We start from the raw sequence: 14,183 nt of genomic DNA, 5'->3' as shown, positions 1-14,183 counted from the left end.
AAACAAACGTTCCAGGTCAGGCTGGGGCTCTGAGCAACCTGATCTAGTTGAAGATGTCCCTGCCCACAGCAGGGGGTTGGACTAGTGACCTTTAGAGAGGTCCCTTCCAACCCAAACTATTCTTTCTGTGATTCTATGAAATAATGTTCCTTGTATAAATTCAGGATTATTCACTCTAAGGACAACAGAGTAAAGTCACCATATAAATTATTTGTAGCAAAGACTTACCTAAAAGTGCAATCCAGGGACTCTTCCAAGGTAAAAAAGAGGAGAAAAACCACTGCAAATGGTAATGAATTTTCATCTTTTAAAATAATAGAATTCAGAGTTAAATTGAATGGAGGCAAAAAGACATGAGCTGTGCCAATACCAACATGGCCATGAAATTTCAAGTGCCCATTAACAGACTTCTCAGCTCTGTAAAATGCTTTGGAGTAAATAAGCATTATGAGCACTGAAGGAAAACATAATTTCAAAGAAAAGCTTGTCAGTTAAGGTCAGTTTAATATCCACTCATGAATTTCACTGTTTTTAAGTCTTGGTGATAAGCTTTTATAATTGAGTTACTTCTCTTATTCCATGCATATTGAAGCAGTAATTAAGCTATGATATGAGATACAAAGTATTGTGTGCTCAATTCATCAATTTTTGTTCAGTCTTGCAGTTCTTGTTCCGATTGCACTGGCATTGTTGCACTGAAATATCTGCAAATCTATCATGTCAAGATAATGCATGATGTAATTTGTAATAGTAGCTAGGGATTTGTTTACAGAAAACAAATGTTCCTTTAATCTTTAAAACAAAATTAGACTTGTCTTACATCACAGAACAAAGAGATTTGAATGAATACAACACTTCTAATAAATCAGTAATTACCTTGTGGAGTAACAGTTGGCTCATTTAACTCAACCTTTGAAAACAGGTTCCTCCACACAGATTTTAAACTGTGCCCTTTGAGATAAATTTTGAGAGCTGGACTGTGGAGGTTTAGGTGCTCTATAGGTGTATTATTTATACCACAGCAATCCCCAATTCATGGAAGAGAATTTGGACCATATTGTCATTTCACATCAGAGATAATTGCAAGTTAACTAAACTACCTCCTAAAGAAATTTGCAAGCTCTGCCTTTTGGGACCACTGTGCGTAAAGTGGCACACCACATGCAAGTTCATAGTACCATCATTAGGTCGATAAAACCTCCCTTAGTTTATAATTTCAAATTGAATCATCCCTACGACGAGAGCACAGGGCACCTGACCCTAGTTTGCAGTGTGAGTTTGTTGGCTGGTGGGGGGTTAAGTAACACTCCACCAGCTGTAAACCAGTCTGCCATAAACATATTTCTGTAGCTGATATGGTCTGAAAATAACTGGTGGGTACAGGCAATAGCAAAGTGCTGCTCCCTTCCTTTCCCAGAGCACCCTGGGTCATCCATGGGTTACGCTCATCAGGGCCTTGACCCACATCACTTTACTCTGAAAATCAACCAGCCACATGCCAACAGGCAACTAATGAAGGCTGTTGTTCTTCTGCATATGTGTCCATTGGATAATAGATTTGTGCATATTTTATTAGGCTGCAGGACACAACAGGCAGAACATTTCAGGGGAAAGAGAACGTACCAAGAATGTATTATGAGACATTAGGTCAAGCACAGATGAACTTCAACTACTTGAAAAATGTTTTAATCACCTGCCGTGGACCAGTTAGGCAGCTTTACTGCTACTAGACAGGACAAAGAGATGTGATGGTGGGTGTTTTGGACATAAGTATGACCACACCAGCAGGTGCTTGCACTGATGGGACTGGGGAGAACAAGAAGGTCCCTCCAGAGCCACGTCCTGCCACTGTGACAATGGTGGCAAACCAGCAAACAGCTGCTCACACCCAACCCCATCCTCGCACGGTGGGGTCAGCCTGTCTGAAAGAATATCTCAAGCAAGAGTTCTCCTATAAAATTGCAAACCTGAGTCACTTAAGTGATGGCTGAAATCTGTATTTAATCACACACCTGAATGTATTGCTGAATCTGCCAATACCGGTTAACCCAGCAGGAGTCTCAGACCAGTGGTGATATTCAGACCTTTTTAGGACATTAGATTCTTGTAACGAGCTCAAAATTAAGGAGTGTTTTGATTCAGGAATTTTCCAGCTCTGATTATTATCCTCTTTCCATCCTTTTAAAGGGAAGAATAGCAGATGGCTTCATGTACTTCACACCTCTTAGCAGCCTCTTTTTCCAAAAATTCCATTTAAAAAAAAAAAAAAAAGAAAAAATTTTCTCCTGGAAAAACATATAAAAAACTAAAAAAAGGTGTTTTTCATTGACTAATAACACATAATGACATTATGTGTTATTAATTTCTGTAGCTCCAATGGAAGAATTTGCCTTATTTATTTATTTACAGGAATCTTCTCTGTGAACTGGAAACAACAAGAGACAAATACTACACCATTTATACCCAAGGAGTACACCAGAATTTAATTTCATAACTGATAGCTATCCTATATATTATGCATGCTTTGTTATGCCTTATAAATGCATTACAGTTATATAATTTATTCATTTTCAGTTCTTTCATAGAGTGCTTTGCTGCTAAGCTATGTTTCTGGCACCTCATTCAGTCAAAATTTCCTAACAGACTTGTACCCTTCAGAGCCCATCTTGCAGCTTTTCCCTTCCACCTCACTACACCCAGCCCCCTGCAGCGCAGGGGATTCACGTTTGAGCAAACAACAACTTTTATAGACACCAGATTTGGTCCGAAGCCTGCAAAAACTAAGGAGGATTTTTTTTCCTGTTTCTTCAGTAACTGTTTGATCAGACCCTAAACACAGAGCATTGGTTTCTAATGCAAGAACAGGCAATAATTGCTCCTCTTGGGTGCTCGCTTCCACCGTCATGATGGACAAAGTCATAGCAATTATATCTTTGGTTCAACACAGTCATTTCCCAGCAATGCTGGTTGTGTGAGCAAACATCTCCACAGCAGCATCAGCACCACAGCAGCTCATCATTTGGGGGTCCCTGCAGCCACCGGAGGAATAGCATTGCAAGGCCACCCACAAACCTCTGTGTACGTCTTATCCTCACATCTCACAGCCCTGTGTACGTCCCTTTTCCTCATCTCACAGCCTGGCTTTTCTCTCTCTGCATTTCAGCTCATTCATTTACTTTATTAATGAATTATTATTAATGAAAAATGAACATTGCATGGAGGCATTTTTCTTCTTTGATGGCACACCAGTCCTCAACCTTGGTCTGAAACATGTGTGTGAATATTTATAAACAGATTCCTATTGTCTTTCCAAAAATGTATAATTATGCTGCAGTTCTTTGGCATTTCACTAAATATATAACAATAAGATTAAGTTTTCACTAGGATATCTAGAAGCAGTTCAAACAGGGTGTAAATAACACTGGTACATTGCACAAATAGTTTATCAGCCTGCTCTCAGCTTTGTTCTGCGGTGAGGGACAGATTAAGTTCCAAACTTCAGTAATAAATAGCAGCAATGGGTCTCCCTAACCTACAAAAGATCAATTTTCCCCATACAGGTTGGGAGGGGATCCTCACTCACCTGCATTCGTTTCCACTCCCTGCATGTAAGCATTTCATGTTTTCATTAGTCTCATTAGCACTCATTAGTGTCAGCAGGTTGCTCTCAAATGACCCACTGTCTTTGCAGTGAGGTTATGTCAAACACCAATAAACTCACACACATAAAACTATAAATAAAGGTGGGTGGCTTGATGCTGGCCTTAGATGTATGTTGCTGTGCATGAATTCAAGAATTTCTAAGAAAAAAATATAAGGCTGTGTCTTAGCACTCTGGAAGGTCATAGAATACATTATGCGTTTTGGGGGAGACAAGTTTATCATACATGGTTTATTTCATCATTTCATGTCCTTTCTCTCTGCGACAGATATCTGCAAAAACCTGTTTTGTTGAGGCTTGCTCTGCCTTTCATTGTAGAAATCAAATTTCCAGGCAGATAATGCAGTGAAGGTTCAGTTATAGTATCAACTATGATCCATAACTGTCGGAGAAAAAATGTCAAGCGTTGGTCATGTCTGAGCTCAGTGGAATGTGGAATAATTAAAAAAGCCGACGACGCTTTTTGAGTACAGTATTAGCAAATGAGAACAGGGGTTGAGAGCCAGCTGCCAAGCACGATTCGACTGTCCTGGGACCTGCTGACATCTCTGGGAAGGAGTGCTACAACCCGTTGGCCTCCAAGCCTGACAGCTTCTGGTGGCTTCATTTTTTTATTACCTTAAAATCTGAGGCTTGGAAAATATCTCACATGTTGAACTGTAGGGCCCAAGAAAAACTTTGATTGCTTTTCATTGGCCTGTACTCAGTGCTGCTGAGATCTCTGAGATCTACCGGACTCAGAAGATAATTATGAGAATTCTACAGTTCTCCTTAAAATCTGGATGTTATCTGTGTACCTAGCTAACAAAACAGAGTTTTTTACCTCTGAACAGCTGCACACACTTTATAAGTACTCAGAGGACTTGAGTACTGTCATTTTTAATGCACTCATGGAAGTTAAGATGCACGTTCACTCACCATGAAGGTGCCACCCATGAGAAATCGTGGTCCTACTTCAGTTATGGATGCCCCTCAGCCATATGTCTAAGCAACATCTGTTTCCAAAGGTGCAAAGAGGGAGACATGGAAAAATGACGAAGCTGCAGCATTTGGCCCTCCCAGGCTGAACAGCATTGAGGGCTAGAAATTCCTTTGCAAGATCTAAGCTATTTGGTATGAAATCTGCTCTTTAACAGACCATCTCTATTCAGCTGAAGGTCAGGCACGTGCTTAAAAACCTCCTGGCAGCACACAGACTTCATATAATTTTAATGTTTTTATTTATTATCGTAGTACCTAGGAAACGCAGGCTCAGTCCAAGACACCATTTTTCTAGTTGTACAAATGCAGAAAAAAGGTCAGTCCCAAATTTCTGCAATAGTGTTGAAGCTCAACAGGTCAGTAAAGACAGAGGGGAACATACAAGGAAACAAGGCAAAAATAACTCATCCTCTTATGTAAATGAAATTACAAATGGAACATTGGTATAGCAAGAAGATGATTTATCTGTGGTAATACAGAAAGTCAGAAGCAGAGCTGGGATTCAACAAGCCTCAGGAGTTTCTGATTCTCAGGCCATTAGCCAACACCATCTCTATTAGTCATATTGTTATGAGGGAAGTAGGCAACATGCTTATGTCATTTTTTCCAATTTACCTAACAGTATGCCAACTGTTAGAAAATAGCAATGTAAGTGGTTTTTCACTAGTGAATCTTCTCATGCTGTCGAATTAGCACCCTTTTTGCTGGTTTATGCAGATCTTAAATGGAAATTGTTCATGGATTCTTTTGCATCTAATTCATATTTTATGGGTATATTTTAATGCAACCCACAGGGTTGTTCAGACGCATATCACACTCTTAAAAATATCCTACTCTGGCTGCTGAACATATTGCAATGAAAAATCAAGAATTCTGGATGGAAAAAGAATGTAAAAACCTTCAATTCTTTCTAAAGTTTCTGCCAGTGAATTAATAAAATATTGTTCAAAAACCTGGAGAATATTGCAAAGATCAGAAAGTTCTAAAAGCAAAAAAAATCATTATGATGATCTCTTTTTAATGTTTACTACAATTAAAAAATATTAAATTAACTCAGCAAGACTGGATCGGAGGCAATTAGGAGATACGAGACATCACTTGCCAGACTGATTGCACTGTGCTTGTATTTTAAACTGGAGAAATGTCAGTTTTCCCAGAGTTATGAGAGGTCTGTTATCAAAGTCTGCAAAGTATTACACTGCGTGAGCATTAGATTGATGCTTCTAAAATTGAGTAAGATTGAACTAAAGCAGATAGTTTGATGGACTCCCTGTAGGAAACATCCTGTATTTCTCCGAGACAGCATTATTCAACCTGAAATCTCTTGTTTTGGATTTGTATTCTTTAACTTATCAGACTACTGCTTTACAACTCCCAGAGTAAACGGTATCTCGGTCTGTTTATGAAATACATAACCCTTCAGATGACATGTTCTTTCACTCCGGTTTTCTCCTCCTCCTAGAAAGTGTGTTCCCACCCCCATAATTCATTCCGCACCCCATGACATCCCAATAAAGTAAGAGAAACTACATGTCTCATTCAATTCTCTGAGATTTTGTTTTATAAGGAATAGGGGAGCACAGGATTACAGATTCTCCTGTTCTAGTTTATATCAGGTTTTATTAAAAAACCAAAATGACCTGAAAGATTTTGCCTACCTCTGTGCTATTGTCATTGCCAAAAGTCTCCATCAGTGCAAGAGTCTCTCCCAGGGAGTTTGAACTTTCCTTTAATCTCATCCATTTAGAAAATGACTCACAATTTACTGAATAAAGTGGAGAAAATTGATATATTTTCATTAAGCTGACAAAGTCTTTTTCACTGCTGGCATCTGTGAAGTGTGTTCTCTATTTAAATTTTATTTATATCAATCTTCTCTGGTGGAAACTAGATTAAAATGGAATGCTTTATACTTACAGTAAAAACTTTCCCATGCTGCAACGAGTGTCACACTGGTTTTGAAAACGAACTCTGTTTCTTATTCCTTGGAGTAACATGATACCTATGATCAGGAGGAAGCGCACTCTCATATCTCTATTCCTTTGTATTCTATTTCTATATAAACAAAATGTGTACACTTTACCACAGGCAAAAAGAGATAGCTGCTGTGGCTTTATAATGGCAAATGCAGAAGCAATCTTGGAACATTTTAATACATAGCATGTTCCCTCTAAACTGTTGAAAAATGCATGATGATACTTTGCTCTGTTTTCATATTTCAGGGTCTTCCATAAACATGAATTAAAGTTATATATTACTCTGTGAGTATTGTCATATTGTTATATTGTTAAATGTAATGTCTTTATACTTATTGTCGCACATAGTTTGCCGTATTGTTAAAGCAATTTCCTAAATACGAATGCAGAAAAGTTAAAGGAGAATTCTATCTGCAAAAAGTCTTCGCATTTTTTATACACGCTGGAGTAGCAAACATGACACAAGCAAGTGCTTGAGAGTTTCTGGGCTGTGTGTGCACATTTTCTCCCAGACCACCCTCTGCCCGTGTCCTGTTAATCACCTGTAAGAGGGTTGAAGTTTAATGCAAGAACTCAAAGACTGAGAAAGGTGAAACTCAACAAGTTCAGGAGTTTCAACAAGTAAGGAAGTTTTAATCAAATGGGTTGTGTATTTTTTTTTCCAAGTATTGCTTGATTCAAGAGGAAGGTGATGGAATGGTTAGTGTTTCCATGTTGATTTGATCTCAGTTTAGGTGTAGATATTTGAAGGTGTTCAGTGCATTTTTACTGTGATCCCGTAATAGAATAATTTGTTACTGAAATTCAAGGGGAAAACATCCCCAGCCAGCTTTCCTCATGCACCAAACCTTTGTGCTCCAGATGATGCACAAGAACGAGTCAAAAAACGGTCACTACCCTTTTGCAACCTACAAAGGTTCTTATGAACCTAAGGCTGAAGCCCACTGAATTCAGTCTAAGCTGAAAGTTCCCTGCAGCCACCTAAGGCTTTGGGCATTATGTTTGGGAACAAATGCATTTTAAAAAGGAATAGAATTGTGTAAACACTAGCAAATATAAGCTATTCTCTTGCTCTTTCCCTATATTCAATCTGATTCCCAGATCTCTTATTCGTTGCTTATTTCTCTGTTTGGTACACATGATTAGCAAATGCCATTTCAACCAAATGCTTTTTTGTTTGTTAATCCATGCAGACTAAATACATCAAAAGTTAAATATTTTGATCAAAAATTTTCTATAGCTTTGCAAACAAAGATTAAAAAAAACAGTGTGAATTGGACTGGAAAAAAAATCTCAAGAATTTTCTGAAGAAGTCGCTTTTCCGCTTTTCTCCCCAGCTCCATTAGTTATATGCTTAGTTTAATATTCTTGTAAAAGAGGCATTTTCTTGAAAAGAACTCAGGTATAAGCAATCCCTTATTTACACTAGCAGGACTTGCCGGGGGCGGGGGGGGGAGGACACAAAAGAAAACACAAACAGAGCAGGAGTAGTCAAGGCTCTTTTATATCATATCCTTTTTCTCTCCCCATGGCTGAGGGTATCTGTCTCAGTCGAATCAGACTTGCATGAAAAAACTTCATGCTTCATGTATTCCCCAGGCAGTGAGAAGAACACAATGAAAACCACTCCAAAATGTAACAGGCGTCTAATTCAGCATGATGTGGGCACTCACAGCCTGTTACGCCTGGTGACTAACGGGAGGCTTTAGTTCTCATCCAGAATTAGCAGTTCGGGTCACTGAGAAGCTCAGGTTCCTCAGGATCTGGGAGATCTTGAATGCAAACCATCCCGAGGGAAAGCATCTTAACTTTAACAATTCTCTCTCTCACACGACCGCTTCAGCATATCTCAGAGAGACATAACCTAAATGTAGAGAAGCTGCATTGTATTCCCCGGGGAAGCTTTTTTCCCCCCCTCCCCATAGAGGTGTGCCTAATCTCAAACACAGCAAACTGTGACTCATTTTAAAGCTTTTTCCTGCCTCTTTGAACAGAGCTGGAGGTGTAAAACGTTGAAATCAAGGAGACCTCAAAGGATCAGCAATGCCCAAGAAGGACAACCGGTCCTAAAGATTAAAAGGCTCTTAATAGAACAGAAAACCTATAAACACAAGACTTAAAGGAAATAATTTTCATTGGGCTCTGGACACCCCTGCCGCAGCATGGTGCTGAGGACTAGACCACAGTGAGCTTTGTAGTGCTTCAGACTTACAAAGGATTTTGCCCACTTACATATTAGAGACAAATAGGAGCTTTTCATCTGCAAATGGCCTTAGTTTCTCCCTTTATAAAAGGAGCCTTGTCTCCAGCCCAGCTATACTGGGTAGGGACAGGTGAGGGTACTCACTGGTGGACCCTTGGGTGGGCTACCTTGTGATTGTAACTGCACTGTGATCACAAATGTTTATATATATTTATATATATATACACACACACTAAAACCTGCACACTATTACATGAATCAGTTGACGTTAAGGTTCAGCACTGACTTTACATTCGATTCTTTTTCAAGGTCAATATCCAAATACTTGGGCTGTATTTAACAACATTAATAAGTAGTTAGATAATTTTTAATTGCTGTGAACAGCATTGCTTCTCCATGCTGCTTCTCAGTCTGTATTCATCTCATAGCTCTTACATTGTAAACTCCCTAGGCCAGGGCGTTCAGTTTTGTGGTTTTTAGTACCTAGCACCATCGGATCCTTCTCCATGGTTATTTAATACTACAGCACTGCTACTAGTAAATAATTATGATCATTGCTTTTGATTCCATATCACAGGATTCTTCTCACGTATTCTGAGGATGCTCTGCTCTGATGATTGCTGTGAAGGCCAGTATTTAGCAGGATATGGTTTTTCAGTTTGCCCACTGCACAATCTATTATTAGAGTGCAGATTCAGCCCTCATGTGCCTTTTCATGCATAGCAAAGAGAGATATCTCTTTTCTCCACTGTTAGCAGCATTAATGATACCCTTCTGAAAATGATGTGAGTAGTATCATTAAACTGCCTTGCAAGCACAGGTGTAAAGTGGGTTTTTTTTGTGAGAAATGATATATTACATGATAAAAATGAGGTATAAGCTGTGAGAAGAAATAGGAAAGACAACACACAGAGCTAGATGATCGTTGTAGGGCCCTTCCAACTGAACTATTCTATTCTATTCTATCTATTCTAAGCTTAGCTCACTTGCTCCAAGTTACTCAACTCTTCTTCCAGACCAAAGGAGCTTTCAAACCCAAGGTGTTTCTCCCTGTGTTTTAAGTAAACTCAGCAGGTGAAAACCATATCCCTGTTGGGACAGTTATTCAGCAAGTCTGCTGGTATAATCACATACCAAGTGAAGGCCTGTTTTAGAGATATTAACTTGGACTCATGAATTGCAGTAGCTTCCCATTAGAGTTAATTAGCTGGCCTGAGAAATATTGCTTCTCATTCTGGTTTATTTTGCACTAAAGTGGGCTATACTTGGATGCGCTCCAGCATGGCCCACCAAATAACTCGACCATATGCCACTCAGATCAACCATGTACCTCAACAAGTGGCAGGGGCTGGTTTGTCCAGCTTATCTGAGGAACAAAGACCTCACCTTTCCAAAGGAAGTCTCAATTGCACTTTAAAGGAAATAAAAGTGAAATTTAATGAATGTATACTTGACCTTCTTTACAGGATTTCCCACTCTATAGTAACCATTTTTATTTCCCAGAGTACACTACCAGCTTTACATAAAAAACAGCTTCCTTTCTGGGCACATGACATACCTTTGTATTCATTTAACCAACCTGAATTATTTCTCTCTATTACATTCTTACCTAAAGAATATGGTATTTAGCTTAGTTTGGGTGTAAGCCCGTGTACCTAAGTCTCCCATTTGTAAATATACATTTATAGTATTACACACCTACACGCTTGCATCTGTGTGTGTGTGGTGTTTGTTAGTCTGCAGCAAAGAAAGCTGGATCAGAAAGTCAGGGGAGCATCAAGGAGAAGAGGTAATTACGTGAGGCTTCCAGAAGAGTTCAAAGCAGCTGAGGGTTGACCATGTCGGCAGTGGTTTATTTTTCACGGACCACACTGGAAAACAAAATGCTAAATTGGAACAGTCCTATGAAAAGGTAGTTTTCCTTTCAGAGCTAGATCAAAAGGGGAACCATTCCTAGTAAATTAGGATTGGAGCAATAAAGTCAGCTGCTTAGGTGGGACAACAGCAGGTCTGGTAAGATAGTGTGATGGGTGTAACTCTGTGTAGATAATGCTGATGATACATAACTCTGAAGCTGTGGTCACCGAGTGCCCACCTCTCCTAACCCAAAACCAAGAACGCAGTTCAAGCTTTATTTAAAACACCAGAGTCCCTCTTTTATCCCTTGCTGAGTCTCTCTCTTCTACAGTCTCCCGCTCTCCGTGTCACGCAGAGCCTCCTCTTGCGTGATGAAATGGAATAGTGATACACACTTTTTAGTCTAGGAGTGTCTGTGGGTTTGGTGCATTTATTTTTCAGTGTGGCTTGGTCATATGTTAGAGATTAAAGAAAAAGGGACTTGTAGTTTCATCTGTGTAGCTGTGAATTAAGGGTATGGGCATTAGTAGCAGCTGCAGATACGTGTCTGGGTGTTTCCTTAGGATTTTGTGAGCATAAACAGATTACAACTAGATAAAAAATAAATCAAGTCTTTAATTATAAACTCTGAAATGTCCTTAAATCAATGCATGCACAACAGGGCATTTTCCAGAGCTGAATGGTGTGATACAAGGTAGTCTGCTGCTTCGAAGGTATTTTATGGGCTCGAAGCAGCTATGTGGGGTGATATGAATGGGTTAAACATCTCTATTTGAGTGAGTGTGCAAGAAGCTTTGACAGTTAGGCTTCATGAGTGCAACCATGAAATTAATTCTTGCCAGGGAAAACAAACCGCAGACAGAGCCACTCATGCACCAACTAGTCACAGTTTGCAAGGTTAGCTAAAGTTTATCAAAATCCCCAGACAAAAAATGTCATTAAGATACAGTTAAGGTTATAGACAGATACCAATTCCCAGGCAAGAAACTTCATTAAGGTACACTCAAGGTTGTAAACATATGTGCCAATTAAATTCAAACAAAAAGATCCAAACACTGTCATTATTTACAATGTTAAATATTTGGAAAATAAAAGTTACTGCTAGAGATAATACAGTTTCTATAAAATTCATAATCATGGTTCAACAAACTGAACTTCTGCTGCTGTTCATTATTACCTTACCTTCTATTGCTAGTTGTGATGCTCCCTGCCATGGGATACTGTGAAAGCTAAAAGCCTACATGGGTTCAAAAAATTCTGCACAGATTTGTGGAAGAAAAAGCCAGCTGTAGGTATTGAAAGCAAAGCAGGCACTGTTTATTCTGGAGTGCCCTGAGCCGCAAGTCCTGAAGACCTGGAGAATATTCTGAGGAAAATCCCTTTCAACTTGCCTTGCTCTTATATATGTCCATAAAGACCAGATTGGCCGCTCACGAAGACAGGCTGTTAGGGTGGATGGTCCTTTGGTCTGAAGCGGTATTGCTGCCGTCACAGCATTCCCCGCTGTCACAGTACGAGAGTAGACTAGATCTCGCGTATAAGGAAGCTATGGCAGGCGGTGCACTGTCTTAGAGAATATAGGATGCAAAACAAGTAATTAAATGTGAAATCCTTGCAACTAAATTTCAATTGAAGGGTTTAGAAGGGACACTCTGCCTCTTAAATGCAGTGTCAGTCCCTTGAGATATTATTTAATTAGAATTTTCATTATAACATAGTTGTGAACATTGTCTTTTCTCTTTTAGCTTCAATAGTGATTGGGAAATGGTGGTGTGAGATGGAGCCCTGCCTAGAAGGAGAGGAATGTAAGACGTTGCCTGATAATTCTGGATGGATGTGTGCGACTGGCAATAAAATCAAGACCACCAGAGTAAGTCGTCTTTCTGTCTATACCCAGGAGGTTTTAATAGGAAAGGGAGTCACTAATGATTGCTCACCCATATCTTTTCCATCATCATGTCTGCTGTAAAAGTCTTAAAGATCACTGCATACCTCCTCAGCCACCCAACGCTCCTGGCCATAATTTAGTGACAATTCAGATGGATTCAGGCTGGTCAGCTGGGTCCAGGCTTGATAACTGGCAGGTTGGAGCTGCTGAATCACCAGGTCACATTCTTACAGACATTGCCACCTCAGAAAAAAACCTAGTGCACATCACTGAGTCCCCTTCTGGTGGCCAAAGGGAAGAATATTAGATCAAAGGGATCTGCTGGATCCTACATCCATTCCTTGGCTGTTCCAGGCCACTTCTGTGTTAACAGCTGTACAGCTGCTTCGTAGCATGAAACGGTGCTGAGGACCCAACTCACTGTCTGCATTTCAGGTCTTACTTCAGAGCAGCTCTGGCCCCATGCACCCATTAGTGACATACTCTTGAGATGCTGAAGATTCAGGTAACACAGGCCAACAGGTGACGACAACTTTCACCATGCATTGCTAGGAAAACGCAGAGATATGGCTGCAAAGAGAGAGAGCGTGAATGAGCTGGCTAAACTTCTCCCACTATGAGATTACCTTGGGGAAAAAAGTGTTTTTCAAAAATAGAGTCTAGCTTTTTTTTTGCATCGTGCAGTTGTTTCACAACCATTTTCTTAAAACCACTACCTATACCTGTATTCAAGAATTTTAATTAAATTATTTTCATACCACGATTGAATTTTTTTCCAAGAAATTTACATGGTTGTCAACTCAAAATATTTTTTATAAATGAGTAAGTTTTGTTTTTCAGTGAAGTGGAAAATAATTTTTGAAACCTGCTAAATGAAAAAACCCAAATTTTGAAGAAATTTTTCCCTGTTTATTAAGAAGTTCTACATACTCATACCCAGCTACTAATTCACAGGAACGTGAAGCTTAGTGTCATGATTTCCTGACTTCTTCCTTTTTCTACAGTCCTAACTCTAGACATTATTCATGTCTTCTAGGCCTTTTGTTGAAGGAGAAGATTTTACCCCAACTGATCCCCATGCCATCTGAATTCTTTTCTTTCCCTCCATATTATTTACCCCAGGATGAATGATTCGTATTGCAACCCTAGTTTCTTGAACAGTGCCTTCCAGCATGGCTAATCTTACCACCGCATTAAATTACTAGGATACATACTAATTTAGGAGGTTTTCTTTGCAGAAGGCAGTAAGTGGCCCCTGAAAACAGGATGCATATTATCCCTTTGTCATCTCCCAGAGCAAAGGAGAAAGCACGGAGGGAACTGTGATTCCTTGACTCAATTTCTTCCTGCAGTGTCATTGTTGCTGCAAACCACTCTGTGCTCACAACTGATCTCTCCACACTGAAACACCACTGGAAGATTGTGCCCCTAATGTATGTACCTTGCAGTGCAATTAAAAAAAAAAAAACCAAACTTGCTACATGTCTGTCGTGATTTAACCCCAGCTGGCAACTAAGCCCCACACAGCCACTCGCTGTGGGATGGGGGAGAGAATTAGAAGAGTAAAAGTGAGAAAACTCATGGATTGAGGTAAAGACAGTTTAATAGGCAAAGCAA

General features: G+C 39.6%; 1 protein-coding gene across 1 annotated transcript in view; it reads left to right on the top strand.

The window, feature by feature from the left end:
• Positions 1–14,183, top strand: part of FAM19A1 (family with sequence similarity 19 member A1, C-C motif chemokine like) — a 234,592-nt gene that overhangs the window by 216,119 nt on the left and 4,290 nt on the right. The window contains exon 3 of the mRNA XM_009284378.1: positions 12,424–12,548. Within this exon, the coding sequence (XP_009282653.1) occupies positions 12,424–12,548 (125 nt within the window). The remainder of the gene's footprint in view (positions 1–12,423; positions 12,549–14,183) is intronic.

Source organism: Aptenodytes forsteri, unplaced genomic scaffold (genome assembly GCF_000699145.1).
Source record: "Aptenodytes forsteri isolate BGI_AS27 unplaced genomic scaffold, ASM69914v1 Scaffold53, whole genome shotgun sequence".
Lineage (NCBI taxonomy): Eukaryota > Metazoa > Chordata > Aves > Sphenisciformes > Spheniscidae > Aptenodytes > Aptenodytes forsteri.
The sequence above is the reverse complement of the archived record's forward strand: the minus strand, read 5'-3'. Positions and strand labels throughout refer to the sequence as shown.